Source organism: Akebia trifoliata, chromosome 4 (genome assembly GCF_017979445.1).
Source record: "Akebia trifoliata isolate Shusen 1 chromosome 4, ASM1797944v1, whole genome shotgun sequence".
Classification (NCBI taxonomy): Eukaryota; Viridiplantae; Streptophyta; class Magnoliopsida; order Ranunculales; family Lardizabalaceae; genus Akebia; species Akebia trifoliata.
Window position 1 is genome coordinate 5,605,123 of NC_141378.1, and position 22,407 is coordinate 5,627,529.

Consider the following 22,407-nt stretch of genomic DNA (forward strand, 5'->3'; position numbering starts at 1 on the left):
TTTTTTGAAATTATTATTTTTATTATAATGATTTGAAATACTTTTTTTCTCATTCGATTCTTGAGAATCGGAATCGATGAGTACTCGTGATTTTTGACGATTTCAATTCTATTTATTTTTTAAACAGACCCAGAACCAAACTAAATATAATGATTATGGTTCTAAGTTCCTTAGCAACTGAATCAAAACCAACCCATTGACACCCCTTGATAGAATCATATATTTAATTGTATATAACTAGAAGGCAGTATGTGCAAGCACATGTATGAAAAGGCATATTTGTATTTTAAAATATATATTTATTAAAGGATTTTTGAATATTATAAAGTAGAAATGATATTTTGCTATTTTAAAAATTAAGTAATGTGATTATACGATCATGGATTGTTATTTTCATTATTTGACTAAAATGACTCTAATTATATTTAATTTAAGAATAGTATTAAACCGAGAAAAAAAGAAAAACCTTCCAAATCCAATCAATAAACATGGAATGTGCACAACATCATAGACCTTTTTCTTCGAGATTTAAAAGGAAAAATCTATGGTTCTATGCACAATTAACGTCAATTGAGTGGATTTGAGTATTTTTTTTCTTTTTCTTTTTTCAAATCAATTTAGTGTTAATTTAAGTTTAAATATAAATGTAGGGTACTTCTAGGATTCCAAATTTTGGTGTTGGAACCTTTTCTACTCTATCTTCTTTTGTTATAATAGAAAAGATATCTACATATATATCTTTTTATTATAACGAGAGAAAGTAGAGTAGAAGTGGTACTTTTAAACTTAATGTAATTAAGTTTGGTAAAAAGTCAAAAATATTGTAAATTACAATCTCATAATCTTGAATAGTTTTCAAAATAAAAATATATATATATCTTTTAGCATGTAGTACTTAAAATCATTCTTTAATTAAATATTTAAATTACAAATAAACCCTTCTAAAACATGTTTTGCACGGGTCACTGTCGAGTGTAATAAAATAGCAGGTCGGGTCGATCCCGAATGGACATTATTAGGCTCTATAGAGATCCAATAGTTACATTCAGCAATTCAAAAATAAATAACTTCTATTTACATCTTTTGAAAAAAGTTGGTGTGTCATAAGTAAATCTGAATATGCTACTGGAAGCTCTCTGTCCCATAAATAGTATGAAATAGATAATGATCTATATACACGTGTCATCATGTGGTATCTATGTGAGTAGGTGGCATATACCATCGCCACGAGATGAGAAACATTTGCTGACTTTTCTAGCGACCATTGACGTTTGACAGCAACTTAGGTAAGAAGAAAACTAATTTTCCTAGAGATCAATTTTTTTACCTCTATGAGCTTCAAATCTCAGCCACATATTCATCTATTTTGTTTACTCCAATGAGGAAATGACACGTTGTACCAATCAAATAATTCTCATGGTACCGATATTATGGAATAGTTGGATTTGATAATCGTTTAATTGACGTGATGTGACATTTGATGGATAAAGTAGTAAGGTGAGACCTCTATGTTGTGCACAGCTGGGGACACTTGTGTGACTGATAGTTTTTTCGTACACTCATTAAGCTTATAAATGAATAAAGAAATATTGTCTTAGTTCTTTCGGATAAGGTTTTAAATGAAAGAGATTCTCATAGTCATAGGTCTGTCAATTGTTCGGATCGGATGCATATGGAACTGATCCAATAAGAGTAGGGTCACTTTTGGATCGGATCTTTATTGGATCCATATTTGGATATGAATCCAATCCAATATCCTGTTTAGTTCCTTTGAGCCCTCTGTGCATCAATCCAAGGCACTATCATAGGGAAATTTTAAAGAAATTCACAAATTGTTTTGAATTTGAAGTTTGCCTTTATTAATATTAAATTTAGAGAGATATTCAACCATTTTTAGTGAATATTCTAGAAAGTGATCGACTACTTGCACACCACTAACTCTTGATTGCCCTTCAATTTTAAAATGCCGTTTTTTAAATTTTATTTTAAATCTCTATCTTAACCTATTAGTTGCACTTCTTGTGTTTTCATGTGATTCCACTGAACCCAAAAAAAACAAAAGAGCTTCCTCTCTATATTTGTGATTCGTTAAAAGGGATCAATTTCAAAAGATCTTTCTTCAAACTTTGATATCAACCACTCTTTGACATCACAATTATAAAGAAAGTTTCAAACACTCATTCAATTGTTTGACTAATAAATATGCTTAGACTGAAACATTAAAGCATGTAGGCAGAGATTAACTTTATGTGGCCTTACTTGAGAAAGAGAAAGAACGATAAAAAAGGCATATAACTTAATTTTAGAGAGATTTTATTATCACACCAACGTTTACGGAGAACACCCTTACATGTGTACTAATTCTTTGTTAAAATCATATGAATTGGGATGTTCTGAGTAAAAGTTGGTGTGACAATAAAAAAAAAAAATATATATATATATATATATAATATATATATATATATATATTATATATATATATATAATATATATATATATATATTTTATATCGCAATCATACCAATGAAATGCAAAGGGTATTTTATTTTTCAAGTGATGGAGTGGAACTAGTAATGAGTGATGTGCAACTAGTTGCTCCCTTTGAGTAAATCCCTGTCTTTTTTAAGCTAATGGCATATTCCCTTGACCTCTATCTTCTCTGATAGACAAATGATATATGTTCAAGGCCACTAAAAATATGGAAGAACAAAATCATAAAAAAAAAAAAATCAAGTAATCCAAAGTTCCATCAGAATCATACAAATGCTGGAAGCTAGAAGCCAATGTGAGCAGTTTTTTGCTTTCTATTTTTTTTCAACTTCTCACATCTACAAGAAGCAATTTTAACATGATCAAAAAGTTCCGGAAGCAACCGCCAAATGCAACCTTAGCAATTTAGCATTATTATAGCCAAAAGGTTACTAGCAGCAAAACAAGAAAAAAAAAACCCTAAATTAGATAGCAACAACAATGGAAACCTTCAAGTTAATTTATATAAACAAAGTAAATTTAATCGGCTCATTGAGCAAAATTCGTATTCTAGCAAATGAATTTTTCTGCAATGTCAACATATAATAATATAGTGCCTTAGACAATCAAGCTCCTGTTCTACTACAGGTTTGGAAGAGAATTACTGCTCAGTAAAACCTAGTGATTCAATCTGAATTCTCATTTTACAACCTTTGCTCCCATCTTTTAGAAGCACTTTTTAATGGAACGTTATGTGACGTCTCTTAAAAGGAGCAAAGTTAAGCTATCATGATTGGTATCAAAGTTTTATGTTGATTTCAGAGTTCATAAAAAGGTGAAATGTTTTGAAATCATTGGGAGTTGTTTGATATTTTCTTTATGAAAATAGGGATTCACTATCTATCCTTATTGGTAAATGGTTAAATATGAAAGTACAAATTATCATCTATAATATGTTTAAGATATATTTATTAAGAGCGGGTTGTGCATAATCAAGCCTACTCTATTTTGCATTTAACAAATTAGCATTTTTGAGTTAGACCCTATTTTTGTTGGCTCAAAATGAAGGTTGTAATCCTTCATTGTTTTGAGTGGACCACTAGGTTTAATTGACGATTCGTGGATGGGTAAAATCCTTGAGCCTTAAGATGATGACACTTGTACATGGGGATCCATACAAATCTGAATCACGATGGTAACTCCTAACTCGAGGGTTTAGAATAACAAAAAACTGGATGTTTCCCGTCATGTTAAGGCATAAGTATCATTCGATCCATTAGCTCTAGTGGGTTAGGACAATGTTTGTCTAGAGGTATAAAACATGAGGTTAGTGGTAATCCCATGAACAGTGTGCCACATGGATTGATGGATTGCATTAATTTCGTGATTTGGTGAGAATTGATAGGATTTGGGCGTTGATTTATGAATGATTCATATCTAGAATTTGCCAAACAAAGAAGAGTTTGAAAAAAATAGACAAAAAAGACTATCGAAGGGAAGTTACTTAATTAGGGTAAGAGCAAAAGGGAAAATGTTTAGAAAGAAGGATTATATCCCATCCTCTATAAATAGGGCACACATTGATAATCAAAAGTAAATAAAAGTTACTTATTAAAAGTTGCTAAAATTATTTTATGACTAACTTGAGAGTTAGAGGATATGTGGTGTAGGCACACCCAAGAGAATTTGACGACAAACATTGATAAAAAATTACAAATATTGAGGTAGAATGAAAAATCACCTCTATACTGACCATCTAAAGATATATGAAATGTTCAAGACTACACCTCACTAAGTGAAGGTCTTGAGTTCGAATTTATCTCATAAGTTGCTTTTGCTTAGGTAGAGAATTGCACGTGGCCCAAGGATTAGAGAGACCATATACCTATTTTTTGGTTACTAAGGGTCTGTTCTTTATAGAAGCCAGCTCCAGCTCCAGAAGCTGGCTTCTGGAAGAAGCAGAAGCCCAGAGCCTGAAAAGTCATATCTGGCAGAAGCTTGTTCGTTTCAGAAGCATAGAAGCAAAAAAAACTTGTTCGTTTGACAGCTTTTAATTGTTGAATTCTGGTAAAATGACTACAATACCCTTAATGTTGATAATGCATCCATAATGCACAAAAAATGACTAGAATACAATAAATATATAATTACACTTATATGAATATAATAAATTTATATTAAAAAATTATAAAAATAATTATTTTCAATTTAAATAAATGTATAAATTTTATAATTCTATTGAAATTTCGGCAACATCTCCTCTTAAAAATGAACTTATAAAATTTTTCTGATAAAGAAAATACCTGCATAATACACAATTTAATATCTACATAATATCTCATACACAATCCTACATCCACATAACATCCCATACACAATCCAACATCCATATAATATCCCATACACATTAACATTCAAACAAATATTTATTATAAGGAAATCAAAAGTGTTGCAATGTCATATAAAAAGAGAAATATAATTTTCATTAATAACAAATCTAAAATAGATCAAAGTTCTTAAGCTCTATCATAAGAGCATAAGTATATAACTACAAATTATTCATTTAAAACTATAACATTCAAATAACATAGATAACAAAATAGACATGTTTAACATTCACAAAACACAATGACATTGTAATAAGAAAATGACATTTATTCAATATAAAATTCTACTAAGTTTTATAATTTTTAAAACACTTTAAACACCATCAACAATAATTCACTTAAGTTTGGTAATTTTACAAACACCTAACATACAATTCATCTACCCATTCACCTAATCCTAGTAATAAAAGAACCACCATCCAAGTCAGTGAAGATTGTTCGAATGATCTCTCAACCTGATCACATCAAAAGTGTCGTATCATTGTTTGTATTGTCATCTATGATATCAAATGTAAGATTAAACTAATTCTATTTTTCCATTTTGGTTTCAGAATTTACAGGTAATGAAATGTAAATTTAAATGTATGCTTGGGAAACCATCTCTACAACCAAAAATGGATGTTTTTAAGATTATTAAAGGAAAAAAAATGGTGTTCCAAACAAATCCTTCTGAAGAACCACCATCAAATAAACCATTAAACTTCGTACCATAGCCAGAAATTTCCAACCCCTATATATTTTCTTTTACCCAATTTATCAAAAATCATTAAAACCCATTCTTTTCAAATGGAAACAAACACCATCCTTAATTTTTAAAAGCAACTCAATGTGACAGTAATATAATACTACAATTTTTGAATGAATTGCCCAATAGTCCTCCAAAACCCAGGGTTTCTCCAGTGTGTTAGATATTGAAATTTGAGGATTTTTTGTTTTTATTTTTTTCATTTTCATAATCAAGGCAATATAACAATTTTCGATTCTTATCAGCCAACAATGCCGAAACTACAGAATCCAAAACATTCTGAACACAAGCTACCTAAAAATCAAATTAAACAATTAAGCATTTTTAATTTAAATTGCATGAAATTCAAACTAGATAAGCAAACAGCAAAGCAACAGAACCATAATAAATACAAGTGAGATAATAAAAAATACCCAAATCGAATTATTTGCTCCAACATAGTACTGATTGGCTGTCTTCAACCATCCAACATCATCGTGAATGTGAGGAACCAAATGAACATTAAGTTTTCCAAGAACAATCTTCTAAGAAGTGAGAAAAATCCCGCAAAAAATAGCAGAAAAAATGGTGAGATCGCCATTAATGTTGCAGGTCAACTTCGAAGCTCAAATCAGTCAAAGAAGTTGAACCATTTCGAATGAAATGAGTTCGATAAGGATCAATCAATGAAGAAATCACATGTTTCTTCGTCTTCTAGGATTTTACAGGTGTTACAGTTGTTTCGAAAAATGGGATTTTGCTACGAATCGCTTCGTCCCCCTGTCGCTCCCTACTTCGTGAGGAAGTTAAGTCGAGTTCTTCCTTCTTCCTCTTCTTCTTGTTCACAGCAAACAGCAAATAGAGAGGAGTTGGTTACATTTTATTGAGAGGTGATGCCGTCTGTGGCTGAAAGCCTGAAATTCGATAAAACGAAAGTGTTTTTAAGTTACATTTTAGTTAAAAATTCGAAAAAAGAGAGAGGGTATTTCGGTCATTATACTGCAACCGTTTTTCGGTGATTGGCTTTGCGTAGAAGCAAAATTAAAAAGCCCCCTTTACACGACTCATAAAAAGAGCTGCTTTTGGGCTTTTTTGGATATTCGTAAGAGTTAAAAAAGCCCAAACGAACGGTGTGTTTATGACTTTTTTAGCTTAAAAACTAAAAAAGCAAAATGAGCGGACTTCTGAAGCTTAAACGAACAGCCCCTAAGAAAAAAGAGGGCTCAATTGACACTTTTAAGCATGAAAACAAGATCATCCCATCTAGGTTGGTTTGGACATGAAAGTTTGACAGCCGGTGCCAAATAAAGGTACGAATAAGAAATCAACACAGTTTATGAGGTTAACAGGGATAAGCTCACCCTGAAATCCCAAAGTGATATCCCATCTCAACCGTTTGTTGTACACTCTTGTGTCCAACAACGTTGTACACCACAGCTTTCTTTTTTTTATATATATTTCCCGCCCTCGTGTGGCACGATGGTTTAGTAACCGAATAGAGAGAAAGAGAGAGGGAGAGAGAATGTGCGGGAGAGCTCGTTGTAGTCTCAGAGCAGAGGACATCCCTAGGGCTTGCGGAATCGACAATTCGTTCCTCTCGGAATCTACAAATGGATGGGTCTGCACTCTCCCCTCTTATTTGCCCTAATTTCATCTCTCTAACCCTCTCGCTCACACACAGAGAGACACACACATACACAGCCTATATAAATATCGAATTCTTCTAATTTTTTTTTTCCTGCAGATATCGTCCGCGATTCAATGTTTCTCCAGGGTCGCATATACCGGTTGTTCGAAGAGAGGAGGGATCTGGTGCCCAAGGGACTGTTCTTCATTGCATGAAATGGGGACTCATCCCTAGTTTCACCAAGAAAACCGACAAGCCCGACCATTATAAGATGGTAATCTCAAATCTCAAAACGTTTATCCTTTTTAAACATGTTAAAGTTTCACATTAAAAGTGCAGTAAAGTTGTTCCCATGATCTGTCTGGGCAATATAGAAATTGGGATGCACACATTTGTGTCACAAACTTCTTTTCACTTTGTTCAATTTTATGTATAGGCACACTCATAGACTTGATTTACTCTAAAGAACTGTTTCAGCAATAATAGAATGTTTATAACCAAGTCATTTAATTAAAATTATTATCTTAATATGGGAGGACGAGGGGTGTTGGGAAAGAGTGCGAGTCCGGGCTTGGGTCTGGGTCCAGCATATGTGGGAGCAATGGCGCTTGTCGTGCAATTGTCAAGCGTACTGAAATTTGTGTCTCGGACTACTTGAAATACTCCAAATTTTGGGTGCTTTGTTTTTCCTCATTTGAAAAACTATATTGGTTCTTCTCAGATTACTTGAAATATTTCATATTTTGGGTACTTTTGTTTTTCTTCATTTGAAAAACTATGTCGATTACATAGGGTCTTATATGGGCCTTTTGTGAACTATTAAACATTTACTATTGAAAAGGGGTTAACTTCAGACTATTAGCCAAATATTTGGATATTTAATTGTTTAGGATAATATTATTATTTTCTAAATGCATGGAAATTTTGCAATTTCAGATTATTTCCAACAAACTGAAGATATTTTATCACTCCAAGGGGCTACTATGACTTATCTTGTACTCATTTTACTGAACTAACTTGATTTGATGGAAATAACTTCCGTCATTGGGAAAATAAAATTCTTTTCAAATTAACTCATCTTTCTTGAAATATTAATATCTGATTGTCTTACAATTCAAATGCATCAAGTGCATCATGAGCTGCTGTTGCTCTCCAACAAAAAAGGGAAGACAACTATTACTTGTGTCCTCATCATTTTCTGAGCACAGTTTCAGATAAACTCTTTGATTAGATCTCTAAGATTAAGCCGAACCATGATATGCAAGAAGACAATCAGGACCATATATCTTATTAAGAATCTGAAATTAAGAAGTTCCAAGTTGGCAACTACATTGAGTATAAAAAAATAGAAGGAAAAAAGACGTTTAATGACATTGAAGCAATGTCTTCACATGATGCTCAATTGCAGAGAGAAGCTATCAAAGATGAGATGAAGTCGATTAATGTCCCAAAAGATGTGAATTTTGGTGAGTCTTCCACGTGGTTGCTAGCCAATCAGATAAAAAAGTGAATATTTCTAAAGAAACCAAAAGCTGACGGCACATTTTTGCACACTTGTTTCCTTCTATGGCAACTATAAACTGCACAGTTTCAAGAATTTTGCATAGTTTACTTGTTGTTTGCAAGAAAACTATACTCAGATTTCATGCTTTGACATTAGTATGATCCATATTTATGAACAGAGTAAGACTTGTTAAGCTTGTAGCCATTGGTTTATTACTTCAATTTTTTGATAGTGTAACTTCTCTTCTGACATAAATAAGTTAAATAATTTACATGGGAATTGTTCGTTTTTTAATTATGACTAGATGGATTTTACATGGATTATTATTGGACATGAATGGATTCATATCTTGGTTGCAGTTCAATGCTCGATCAGAGTCCATATGTGAAAAAGCATCTTTTCGCCGTCTAGTTCCTAATAATAGGTGCCTCGTGGCAGTTGAAGGGTATGTATAGTTCAATGGTTTGCACATTGAGTCGTGAGCTTTCTCTTTTTCTGTTCCTTGAGGAAAATACCTTTATTATACTTTAGTTTTATTCTATATAAATGCTTTTCAGAGTATTTTAGTTAAATTTCTTTGAGGTAGTATTAACCTATTCTACTAGCTACTTCAATGAAATGATATTCAACATTATAGTGACATCATCAATCTCTTTAATTTCAACAAGAGCTGAAAATAGGCTTTCTGTCATTACAAGACATTTTGAAGCAACTATAGTGGGTTGGTGTCTTATTTGTTAGCTCATAAATCTTTTAGAAGTCAAAAATTTATCATACCATATACAAATAGATAAAAATGTGCGAAAGATGTATAATGGATTTAATAATATATATTGAATAGAGAGTAGTTTTTGTGTGTTAACCAACCAACTAGTCCAATAGACCGATCTGTTGGAGAGGGGGAGAACTATGAATATAAGAGTGTCACAGGGCTTAACTGAGGTATGACACACCTGAGAGTGAAGGAAATATACACTCAACACTCCCCCTTACCCATAAGGGTGGAATGAATCGAACCGCTTTGATACCATGCCAACTACTCCAAAAGACCGACCTGTTTGAGAACTTTGATTCTTTTATTGCTTCATATGTTCTTCTTATAATATGGTCTTTTGAAAATATGCATGCAGATACTATGAGTGGAAAAAGGATGGATCTAGAAAGCAGCCATATTATATTCATTTTAAAGATGATCAGCCTCTTGTTTTTGCAGCTCTTTATGATTCGTGGGGGAACTCAGAAGGTAAATCTGATTTCTCTTTTCAAGTTCTAGAGCTAAAATTTCATGTTATGAGAAGACATTTTGTTGTAGAAACTGATTTTGAACAACTATATAATGATCCAAGCAAGAATGTGGTTGCTGATAGCTTAATTCCTTAAGAGAACCCTTTTAAATGGTGAACACGATGTTTCATATCATCCATATTTGAAAGAGTAGTTTCCTTTGCAGCCTTTGTTAAAAGAGATGGATAACTAACTCTGGAGCGAACCATTTGTTGAATGATTCCAGACTTCTATTATTCTTAATCTTGTGACATAGCTTTATTGCACTAACAGGCCTCTTTTTTTTTCTTTCTTCTTTCCCCTCCTTTTTACTGGCCATTTCCTTAAAACTTTTAATCATCCTGGTTTTCATCTTGCAAGAATTCTCCATCAATCATTTCTATGCAAAGATCCCTCTTAAACTTTTATTTTCTCTCTAATCATATTTACTCTTTCAATTTATTTGTAGCTTCTAATTGAATAGTGTAGTAATGATGCTATCAATTGGAGCATACAACTGCCATTGTAGGCATTGGCATTATAACCTTATAATCTCCATTTTTTTTCTTTGTACCTGAAGAACACCAACCCAGAAATAATTGACAATTTTTTGAATTCCGTCACATAATAGTGATATTTATATGAATGTGAATAACTCCCATTAGATGTTCTTTACTTTTGGTATTGATAACTGCATATGTTTTGTAGGAGAGATGCTTTATACATTCACTATACTCACAACTTCTTGTTCATCAGCTTTGCAGTGGCTTCATGGTCAGTTATGTTGTTTCGATTGGTTTCATGTGAACTTCCTTAATGTGGTCATCTTTTCGAATGATTCAAAAGTTCATTTTGTCCTTGTTGCTTGTTCATCATAACGAAAGGAACTTGACTATAATAGACCTTTGTATACCTATAAAAAATGATTCCTTCGTATTTTCTGCACTAGGATACTGGCTCTTACTTGTTGCAGTTTTTTTTCCTCTCTAGACCAGTGAACGTCTATGTGCTCAAGGTTAGAATTTAACTTGCTCTTGGTGAAGAAATCTAGCTCATGTCTTTGTTAGGTCATTTCAAAGTGATGAAAGACTGTTGGAATTAATTTTACAGAACAAATGTAAAAGTAATATTTTTTCCACTTTATTCATTATTCCACTTTTGTTTTCCTAGGCAAGCAAGGGGGTTAGTGGTAAGCGTGAGAGTGGGTCCAACACCCCACACGCCTTACCAACTTAGCTAAGTAGGCACCTTCACTATTATTCATTATCCCTGAAGCTATGTTTTATTTATGAGTTGATGGTCATCATATCCTTTGACTTCTTTGCCTTTCTTCGTGATTGATATTTCATGTGGTGCATCAGTTACACATTTGTATTTGCAGAGTTACATACTTACAATTTCTATATAGCATTTTATAGGACTTTTCTAACATCAACTCACCCACGGTTGAGGTTCTTTATCAACATGGCTGTTGGGATTTGAGAAAAAAGAACAAAGAAAAAAGAAACAGATTTCCTAGAGATTAGTTCCTAGGGATACACATTTTCCTAGGGATAAATTTCTCTTGGGAATCCCTAACATCCCAACGGTCATGTTGATGGAGAGCCTCAACCCATGTTTATAGAAAGTTGGAGATTGATTTGAAGAATAATAGCTTTAATTGAAACTCATGACCATACTTGCATGCAAGTTGCAATACTTTATTGAATGTGGATTCAATTTGGAGTAATATATATGGTTAATATTTGAAGAGTTCATGAAAAAAGATATCATTGCAATATATTTCATTTATGTGCCCATGAATGCATGCATGCATATGCATGTTTTTCACATGATAGATAAAATAATTCTACTATTCTTGTGGCCTTTGATTTGAAGGGTGTTTTTTGGTGGGATCCAATTGTAAATGGTCTTGCCTACTCCATCTTTATCTGCTTATAGCCTTTGATGGGATGCCTAGTTTATTTTTTGAAATTAAGCTCAATTTTTTCGAAGTAATTAAAAATTACATGCATGATCTGACAGTTTTTAATTAAAAACTATTTCTAATTAAAGAAATTTAAAAAATTGGATAGGATACTTGTAGTTTGTGATCATGTGCTTATGAGCCTATGACCTTAGGTTGTAAGTCAGCTAGTTTTGATTTAATCTATTTAAATTAGATGATTATGAATAGCTAAATGTGTTAGTGTGACTATGACAGTCCAAATCTCAAATAACTGTGTCATGATGTATTAACACAGTTTATCATACTTTTTCTTTTTCCAAATGGCTGTTAGTTGTAGTATTATAAGTCATGACTCATGAGTATGCTTTTGTGCTTTGTTTTATCATTTTCTAAAATTTTAAAGTGTATTTTCTGTGAATTCTATACTATTTTCCATAATTTCTAAAATTCTATGTTATTTCCAAATTGATCAAAATATTTCCATTTCCAAGCTTGCTGAAATATTGATCAAATTGAAATTTAAAACCTTGTTATGACTTTTTTTAATTAAGTCATAATTGTCATGAGTTTGTTCAAACTTGTTCATTCATCGTACAACAATTGAAGTAAAAGAGCTTCGTGCAGTTCCCTTTTCCTATTTTACTCCTGTAACTCCTCATATGTTTTAACTCGCAGATAGGATGCCAGTCATTTTGGGTAATAAGAGTTCAATTGATGCATGGCTAAATGGTTCTTTTTCTCCCAAATCCAATTCAATTCTTAAGCCATATGAAGATTCTGATCTGGTAAGAGCCTTGCAACAACAAGATGTGCAAATTATCATATTCTTCTTGGACTTGGTAACATTTTATGTATAAATTTCTTTTTATAACCTTACCTTTGGACTTGATTGACCCTTTTTTTCCCTTTTAAGGTTTATACTTGTTTTTAATTAATTAATTAATTATGTTACTTTATTCCCCTAGGTGTGGTACCCCGTGACACCTGCAATGGGAAAACCATCTTTTGATGGGCCAGACTGTATCAAGGAGGTGCTTTAACGAGCCTTGATTTTCTTTATTTTGTATTTAGATGCTATTCATTTGGTTATCCATAGTTCGATACTGCTTAAGATGAAGGTTTATTCTAGAGTTTAGTGTACCATAGATGGAAAAGGACCGTCTATATAAGCAAGATGTCTGGAAAAACATCCCGCATGTAGGACCAGGATCAGCCATTAATTGGTCCCACCCGATCCCTTGTGCATGCCAAGCGTCACTATCATTTATTTTTGTAGCCATTGAATGTGGATTCTTATACCCTTGAGTTTAAATCGCAAGTCTCTAAATTTTTTCATAGACCCTTTCTAAGAAAATCCGATGTACTCTAATGTGGCCATGTGTTCCACAGATACCCTTGAAGACCGAGGGGAAGAACCTAATCTCAAAGTTCTTTTCAAAGGAGAGAACCAGTAATGAACAAGAAATTATCCCACAAATCGAAAATTCCTCCGAAGAATCTGCCCCTACAAAGCCATCCAAAAACTTAAAAGAGGAAGAAGAAACAACTGAGCTTCCTATCGATTCTGAAGAAGATAACAAAAACCCTAAATTTATTATTTCTCCCATACTTAATGAGGAAGCTGAAAAGTGCGGAGCAAAACGGGAGTACGAGGAGTTAACATCTGATGTGAAGCCATTTAATCACAATTTCAAGATGCAGGGCACAAGTCCTGTGAAGAAGAAAGCAAACCTTAAGAATGCAGGTGAAAAACAACCAACACTGTTTTCTTACTTTGGAAAAAGCTAGAACCATGGGAAATGGGATGCATGTTGTATATAGACATAGAACTGCATGACTTCGGAGGAATGATTGTTGAAGAAAAAAAAAATCACGCTTTTTGTTGTATAAAAGAGGAACTTTTGTTCCTTATGAGATGGAAGTTTGTTTTAGTGAGCAGTGGCTTTCATCACTTCCTGCAACTGCTGGAAGACTGTTTTTCTGTAGATGGTTTTGTATGAAAATTGCAATTTTTGCGCATGTAAGGAACAAAGGAACTATGTTTGCAGTTTGGTCCAAAATATCTTAGGATGTGATATATGAATGAAAAACAAACACTCATGTGGTGTTTGTTAGGATGATTTTTTATCTATTAATGATGCTGTGAAGCGTAAGCTCCAATGCTTCTTCAAACCATTCAATACCCACGAAAAGTGGGCCATATGATGGGATCAATGAGTCTTGCACAGGTGACAGAACATGCTATTTAGCCCGACAACCTTGATGGGATGATCTGAACTATGTGAAACTTCTGCATTGGATATTCTAAAAACATGGGGTTGGTTTTTAATTTTTTTGTAGAGCCACATTTTTATGTTATTATAAGCATGGTTTAAAATTCAAGTTTCGGAATCTTTTGTGTGACACAGAATTTTAATGTTTCGATCAAGATTGTCTGGATTGTTTCTTGGAAAATGTTGAAATGACTAAAAATATTTACTGCAATTCTCACAAGTCTGATGTGGGATGTGTACATAACCATAGATGTGTTTTCTCGTGATACGAGTAATAACCATCTACAGTTATGTATGCATGTCCACGTCAGACTTGTGAGAATCACAGTAAATCCTGTGTCACCCCAGCACGACTCATTGTTCTCTTGACCAAAACATTACCTTGAGATGATATTATAATCTTTTATTACAAATAACTTATAAATTCATGTGAGCCTTATTCCTTGATGAATGGGTGGAGACATCAGTTTCGTTAGTTTAGCTTGAGATTGGTGATTTTATTGGGCCACAACACTATTTGGGAATTTAAAGTGGACCATCCTTCACGACACCTTCAATGGCGACACTAAAGGCTACATTGGTTAGGCTTTTAACGTGACCCACAAGCATGCAAAACTCCACCATGCTTGCAATTCACGTGCCTTAAAATAACCGCCACAATCATCATCTTTGAAAACCCATTAAGGAACCCAAAAATTAAAAAAAAAAAAAAAAAATCGTTTTTGTAACATCAAGATTCCATTCAAGACCGTCCTAATCCAACTCCTATCATGAGTTCCTCTCAAATCCAACAACCACAATCTCCCAATTCAATCTCAATTGACGTTATCGAATTGTCGATCAAGAATCTCGTAAAAAACTGGCAAAGAAGGCAGAGATTTCAATTCCTCTTCTTCCATGGCCAAGATGAACAACATGAACAAGGCAAAAAGAGAGGTCCATGGAGAATTCACTTAGCCAACTTCCTTGAATCTACACCCATTCGCATCCTCACAATCTTTCTTCTTCTACTCGATCTCATCTTAACTGTTCTTGATCTCTCTTCTACTCTCTTATCATGCACGTCGGAAAAGACTGATAGCAAGAGAGAAAATGTGGCGTATCGTTGGGTAGGGATTGCTATATTGAGTTTGCTTAGCACAAAGATATTGGCTCTAGCCGTGGCGCTTGGTAGTTCATTCTTTAAGAGTCCGGGTCATGTAGTTGATGGCATAGTTGTGATCGGTGCATTGCTTCTGGAATTATTGTCAGAGAGGGAAGGGGTGGGGTTGGTGGTGGTGGTGAGCTTATGGCGCGTGGTCAGGGTGGTTGAGAGTGCCTTCGAACTCAGTGATGAGGCCATTGAAGCACAAATAGAGGGGATAGTAAGCCAGTTTGAGGTGCTCTGTAATGAGAATCAACGGCTACATAACACTATCGTTGAAAAGGATAAGATAATAGCAGAGCTTAAAGAAGAGCTCGATCATGGAGGAAATGCTTAATAGGATGATAGATTACGTTTATGGAACAAAATAATCTAGAGGAATGAGTACTTTGTGGATATATGTTGGTTGGCTCATGGCATTATGTTGTACTCTTAATTAAACTCTTTTAGGTGATTACGTAATAACAAATATTCATGAAAACAAGATCATTATAATTTATTTCAAAATAGTTTGTTTTCATCTCCTTGGTTGAGACTTGAACCCTCAACCTTCCTCTTTTTTGGAAATCAATAGCTTGTTGTGAGAACTCTGAAAATTCAAAAGAAAGCCTATCATTTGTTTTCTATCTCATGTTTATTTCCCTTGTTGGTTAAGAAAAGAGTAGTCCCAAAGCATAAAAAAGATGACTCATCTTGTACTCGTAGTTGTTCTATTGTAGGGGGTTACAAATGTGTTGTAAGAAAGCGATTTTATCTCCATGATCGTACATGCATAATGTGTTTGGGTGTCTTGAGACAAACTTAATTTGTATATGCATGGTAAGACGAACTTATTTTGTTTTAAAGAAATCTTTGCCTTACTGAGACTTGAAACCATAGTTAGTCATTCTTTGAATTATTCGCGAATTCTACCTGACCAAATGATACATGAAACGATTAAAACATCTGTCTATCTCAAATCATTAAAAAAAACATATTTAATAGGTCAGGGAGTTCTCTAAATATGTGGATACGAGTGTTATAATATATATACACACGGATTTTTGAAAATTATTTTTGAATCATTCACGCATTGCATTTTTGCCGTTCTTTGACTTACTAACCGAATTTTTAAACGAACTATTAGATGTATAGTCTGAATTGTACTTAAATTGATCCTTTAACAATTTTTTTAGTACATCAAATTGCTAACTATACTTTAAACCATCGATTTTTTCTTTTTCTCAAGGCTTTCTATTTTCCTTTCAACAAATTTAGGCAACAATTAGTTTATTAAACTATTCCAGTCAACAATTGTAAAATTTCACAAATTAATAAACCATAATGAATAAGTAAAAATTAATTCATGTAATAAAAATTCGCAAAAAAAAAAAAAAAAAAAAAAAAATTCATCATAATTGTTCTCTAAGTGTGCAGTGATTTCTTATCTTCTATTTTCTCCCTCTTTATTTATAAATTTAATTTTAAATTCTCTTTTTTAAGGTTGAATTTGAATTGAAAAAATACTACAGCCATTCCTTGGCAAGATGGGCTATTTAATTATGAGAGGTGTCAAGTGGCAGTGCTGATGTATGCAATTGAGGCATCCTATTCCTCCTAGACCTCTAGACTTGAACCTTATTTATACATTACCTGATAAATTTGATCGAGCACTCGTTCAATCTTTATTTTTATTGTTCAACTCTTTGACAACATGAAGAAATCAAATTTGCTTCTTATGGTTCGAATTTGAATTTGGATAAGTACTACCACCATTCATTGGAGACAAATTTTTTTTTTTTTTTAAAGATATTGCGACTAAAGTTATAAATGAAAATTTTAAAATTCGCCGGCAATGCATGAAATTGATATTTGATTTGTCGATCCATCAAGCGTGAATTAAAAAGTTCCATGTAGTCAAAAGTGGACAAGGAATCTCTGATTTAAATAGAATTTGGAACATAATACGTGTCATGACACATGACATCTTTTTCCAATTGAGATGATTCAACCGTGAAATTATCTTTCCACCTTAGCTTTTCTTCAAACATCAGGTGTTCATTTCAAGCTCTATTATTCGATGCTTTGACGTAAGTCCTTACGTTGGCATCTTAAACTTGATTGCCAAAACAGGAAGAATGATCATTAATTTCTCAACATTGGATCGTAACCGACACGTTATGATCATTTAAATATGAATTTTCTGAGAGAGAGAGAGAGAGAGAGAGATATGGGAAGTGTTGGGCGGATGAAGCTTGGGTCTCAAGGGCTGGAGGTCTCAGTCCAAGGACTAGGATGCATGGGCATGTCGGCCTTCTACGGCCCAGCAAAGCCAGAGGAGGACATGATCGCACTCATACATCACGCAGTCGACAGTGGAGTGACCTTCCTCGACACCTCGGACATCTACGGACCCTTCACCAACGAAATCTTACTTGGAAAAGCTCTAAAGGTAGTGAGAGAGAGGGTTGAGTTGGCTACAAAGTTTGGTTGCAGTTTTGTGGATGGGAAGGCAGTTGTGTGTGGAGATCCTTCTTATGTGAGAGCTGCATGTGAAGCCAGCGTGAAGAGACTTCAAGTTGATTACATCGATCTCTATTTACCAGCACCATGTGGATACCACAATTCCCATTGACGTCACAGTGCGTTGCTTCCCCTTTGTTTGTTTGTTTGTTTTTTTTTTTTAAACATTTTAGTCATAAAGTTTATTGTTCGTATTTCAAAGCCAAGTTTTTTGGTTGTTGAAATTGAGTTCATATGTACTTTCAATATCTCCAACTAAGTTGTTATGGTTCTTTTTCTCACTCATTTACGATCTTTATGTAGAATACTGGCCTTTTGTGAACAGCATAATCCCGTAAACCTTCTCAATCGATTTTCTCGTCCTATTTGAATACAAAGTTGAAAGTAATTAAGAAAGAAAGTAGTTCTTACAAAGAAAAAGTTATCACCTGGTCATAAGTGAGCAGATGAGATATTCAATGAAATCATCCATCACATTGACTCATTCGAGACTTGAAAGGACCTGTCTAATATTTTGAAAATATCAACCAGCTTTTGTGTTTTCCATGTAAAATTCTTATTCTTTAGTGATTTATATGGTTGTAATCTATGAAAAATAAATTTTTATTTTTATTTTTATGTGAGTTAGAATCCACTAATTTACATTGTAATATGAAAAAATTATAAATATTTCGATATAAATATAGTTATAATTTTTTAAATTATTTAAAACGTTTGAGATGAGATGACTTGAATGAATCAACACAATATTAGTGAGGGGCAAAAATATATGATATCGGGTTTTAAAACCAGTCCTATTGGTGCTACTCATATATATATTTTTTTCAAATGCATTTATTTCTAATTATAATTTTCTTACTCTTTGCGCTTATCCATTTCACTATCTTCATATATGTTTTAACAAACAATCTGCAAATTATTTTTCATAAATTATATATATTGAATGAATCCCCTTCCATTATTTTTTGTTAGAACTTGTCGTTGGGGAAAAGATTATCTCAACAGGTTTATCATGCATGGTTTTCTTGTCTTTTTTCTCTATTTAATGAAACGTGTTCATTGCATTCCATTGCCTCTCTGGGACTGCCTTTATGCCTTACGATGTAATCTATTTACATTGAACTCCCCATATAACTGCTACCCTTAATGAAAGCATGTGTCGATCGTTATCTAATTTTGCTTTTGTCTTCCTGCTCAAGATGGGAGAACTAAAAAAACTAGTTGAAGAGGGAAAGATTAAATATATAGGGCTTTCTGAGGTTTGTGCTTCCACAATCAGAAGAGCACATGCCGTTCACCCAATAACAACCGTGCAATTGGAGTGGTCCTTATGGGCAAGAGACATAGAAGAAGATATAATTCCTACTTGTAGGTGAGTATCTGCTACGTCAACTTCCTTATTTATATATGCTAATAATTGTTATTTGGGTGTTCTAATGTTTGTTTCTTTATACTATTCAGAGAGCTTGGCATAGGAATTGTTGCATACAGCCCTCTGGGGAGGGGCTTTCTTTCGTCAGGACCCAATTTGGTTGAGAAATTGTTTGATATTGACATGCGAAAGGTTTGTCTATATCTAGTAACGCACTCATTGCATTTAACAGAACATATTATATTTTCAGGTATTTTAGAAACACCCCCTGTAAAATTGGTGATATTAGGTTTACCCCGTTGCAAAATGCAAGATTGGGTTTACCCCCCTTGACTGTAAGTCAACGTTGTTTTTTTTATATGATTTAACAGTGAAATATAGATATTTTTCAATTTTTGATTTAGTAATTTAGGTATTTAAACAGTATTTTAAAAAAAAACCCAAAATTTCACCATTAAATCATCAAGAAAATGAAATGTTGACTTACGGTCCAGGAGTGTAAGCCTAATATTGCATTTTGCAAGGGGGTAAAACTAATATCATCAACTTTACAAGAAGGTTTTTTTAAAATACCCTTATCTTTCAACATGTTATAGGACTTTTGTGGCATTTTTGTTGGAATGATTAGCGATAGAAGAATGATAATGGCATGTTGGGGCCATAAACTAATAGGTATTTTCAATAGAAAAGACGTACGTACAAAAATTTATGTGCAAAATGTCATATTTACTGTAAGAGTGCTTTGTCATTCTTAAACGTTTTATTTTGAATTCCTACAAATATGGTAAGTTTATATTCGTATTATAATTATAAGAAAAATCTAACAGTACACATTAAATCATTTAACAAGTGGTCCCTTTGCAGATTCTGTCTAGTTTTACAATATTTTTGTCATTAAATTTCTTTCTTATGTACACAAATTTACTCCCCATCTTTCAACCATTGTTATAAGATGTCTTGAAGTTCATCTCTTCAGCTCTTTCACATCTATAGCATAAATCCTTAACTAATGCCAAAGTTCTCTATGTTATGGGATACATGGCGGAATTATCTTCCTTAACAATAAGCCAAATCCATATCCATGATAAATAAATTAATGAATAAACAATACAAATCTTATCGAGAACACACCACAACAACACACAAACTTGATATAGCATTAAAAAAACAAACACAAGAAACTTGCTGTTTGATAAAGCAATCTTATTTCTTTCCAAGCTTTTCTTCTAGGTTCAAAAAACATCAAAGAATGTTCTGTTTTAGTAAACGCTATTGAATGTTGTTACAACAACAGTGAGAGGAAGACCTAAAAGAATGTGGATTGAAGAAGTGAGTGTGGATATGAACACAATTGAATTTACATAATATACTGATTTTGGTGAAGGTGAATTGAGAATCATGGGCTTAAATCCATAGCTCAATTGGTTTGACACATTGCCAAGCAACTTTGAAGTTGTGGGTTCAAGTCCAATTTACCCATCCAAAAAAAAAAATAATAATAATTGAGGATCATGACTCATTCAGCCGACCCCTAGTATGTTTGATAAGGTTTTGACAATGATGTTGGCTTACTCAATAAATATCATCTCACATGAACATGTGATGATCTTGCTTATAAAAAAAGTAATGTTTATCCATCTTAGTTGGAAGGTGTGCAAACCAAAGAACACCCTTTGATGTTTTCCAGCTCATTAGAAAATGTTTATTTGAATGGTTTAAGTACTTGAAGTGTTTTTCTTGAAATATCTCTTCTTGGGAATTGAAATGTCATATTGATTTTAGAAAATAGTCTAGAAATATCTATTCTTGAAGAGTAAAAAGTAATTAAATATTTCTAGAAATATCTAAGTCATTGGTTGTAGTTTCCTTTCAGTGTTTGGTTTGTAGTTAAATTACGTCAAGGCTTTGAAAAGCCAACAGCTTAAGTTTTTTCTTTCATGACATGCTACTTAAATATGCATTGCTTTTGTAGATTCTACCAAGGTTTCGACCCGAGAATCTCAAGCATAACATACATATATTTGAGCGGGTCAATGAAATAGCTGTGAGGAAGGGATGCACCCCATCTCAGCTTGCATTGGCTTGGGTCCACCACCAGGGAAGTGATGTCTGTCCCATACCAGGCACCACTAAGATTGGAAACTTCTACCAGAACATTGGAGCTTTGTCCGTGAAACTTACACCTGAAGAAATGTCCGAACTCGAAGGCCTAGCTTCTGAAGATGCAGTTGAGGGTGATAGATATGGAAGTGAATATACAACTTGGAGGGAATCAGAAACTCCGCCCCTCCCATCTTTGAAAGCTGAATGAATGTATTCGTTTTACTGTAAACGGTGTTTGAACAATAAAGGTGTTGGCCTTTAAGCCTTTTTCTTTTTGTATGATCTTCAGAGTGTGCTTTATGTTGTGTTCAAATAAATGTGAGAAAATTTACTCCCTTCAATATTTTTGTGAGAGAGTTGCATGTTTTACATAAAAATTTCCACCTCAAAACTTAATTCTTTGTACAATGATGATGCTTAATTTCCCTCCTTGAACTTGGCCTCAACTGATGTTTCAAGAACAGGAAGGGCCAGCGCAGGCCTTGTAAGGCATAGTGAAACTTAAGCTCAAGTAGATACTAGAATTTCAGCCCTTGAATTGTGCCCCGCGATGCAGACCTTAGTGTCACTGAGATGTGTCATTTATTATCTTACCTTACTGCGTGCTGTTTACTTGATGAGGTCATGTTTTTAAAACTTGAAACATACCGAAATAGCTTGGGTGATTCATCATACGGGTCTCAGAGGAAGCGGAGCTAGATGGGTAATTCATCATACCGAAATGTCTATCACACTGCCTCATAAGATATCCGAGATGACTCATCCGGTATTATAACATAACAGTAGAGTTCAAGATTTTCTTATTGAGCATCTCCTAGTCCTACTGCAGTCTAAATACACTTCATAATAGAAAAAAAAAATAATTATTATTTAAATATAATAGTCCGGATCATAGGCACCAGAATGGAGGATTGAAAACCCTACTCCCACACCTCAACACTTTGACTCAAAAAAAGCCATTTGAAATTCATTCGCTAACATGGCATGTACATAGAGCCATAGATCTTTTTCTTCGTGATACACAGGAAAAAGATCTATGATTCCGTACACATCCACAGCCACATCAGCGGGTCAATTTCAAGTGGCTTTTT

At 33.5% G+C, this 22,407-nt stretch overlaps 2 protein-coding genes and 1 pseudogene across 3 annotated transcripts; all 3 read left to right on the top strand.

The window, feature by feature from the left end:
- Positions 1–7,087: 7,087 nt before the first annotated feature.
- Positions 7,088–14,042, top strand: LOC147403259 (embryonic stem cell-specific 5-hydroxymethylcytosine-binding protein). Its single transcript, XM_086438773.1, is given in 9 exon segments — positions 7,088–7,171; positions 7,173–7,198; positions 7,325–7,481; positions 9,071–9,156; positions 9,842–9,954; positions 10,683–10,748; positions 12,598–12,707; positions 12,888–12,953; positions 13,312–14,042. Coding segments are annotated over 9 exon segments (1,092 nt in total). The 5' UTR covers positions 7,088–7,102; the 3' UTR covers positions 13,711–14,042.
- An 872-nt stretch (positions 14,043–14,914) lies between these two features.
- LOC147403260 (voltage-gated hydrogen channel-like protein) lies at positions 14,915–15,918 on the top strand. The gene has a single exon (XM_086437637.1). It carries the CDS (start codon positions 14,966–14,968, stop codon positions 15,674–15,676), a length of 711 nt encoding a protein of 236 aa, XP_086293763.1. The 5' UTR covers positions 14,915–14,965; the 3' UTR covers positions 15,677–15,918.
- Positions 15,919–17,368: 1,450 nt separating this feature from the next.
- Positions 17,369–21,591, top strand: LOC147403261 (putative aldo-keto reductase 2; annotated as a pseudogene). The gene is made up of 4 exons (XR_015177466.1): positions 17,369–17,960; positions 19,041–19,213; positions 19,303–19,405; positions 21,186–21,591. The product of XR_015177466.1 is annotated as a putative aldo-keto reductase 2 (transcript).
- The last annotated feature ends 816 nt before the right edge of the window (positions 21,592–22,407 follow it).

What these genes read in the sequence shown, in the direction of transcription:
- LOC147403260 (XM_086437637.1), top strand. Translation starts at nt 14,966, where the DNA reads ATGAGTTCCTCTCAAATCCAACAACCACAATCTCCCAATTCAATCTCA.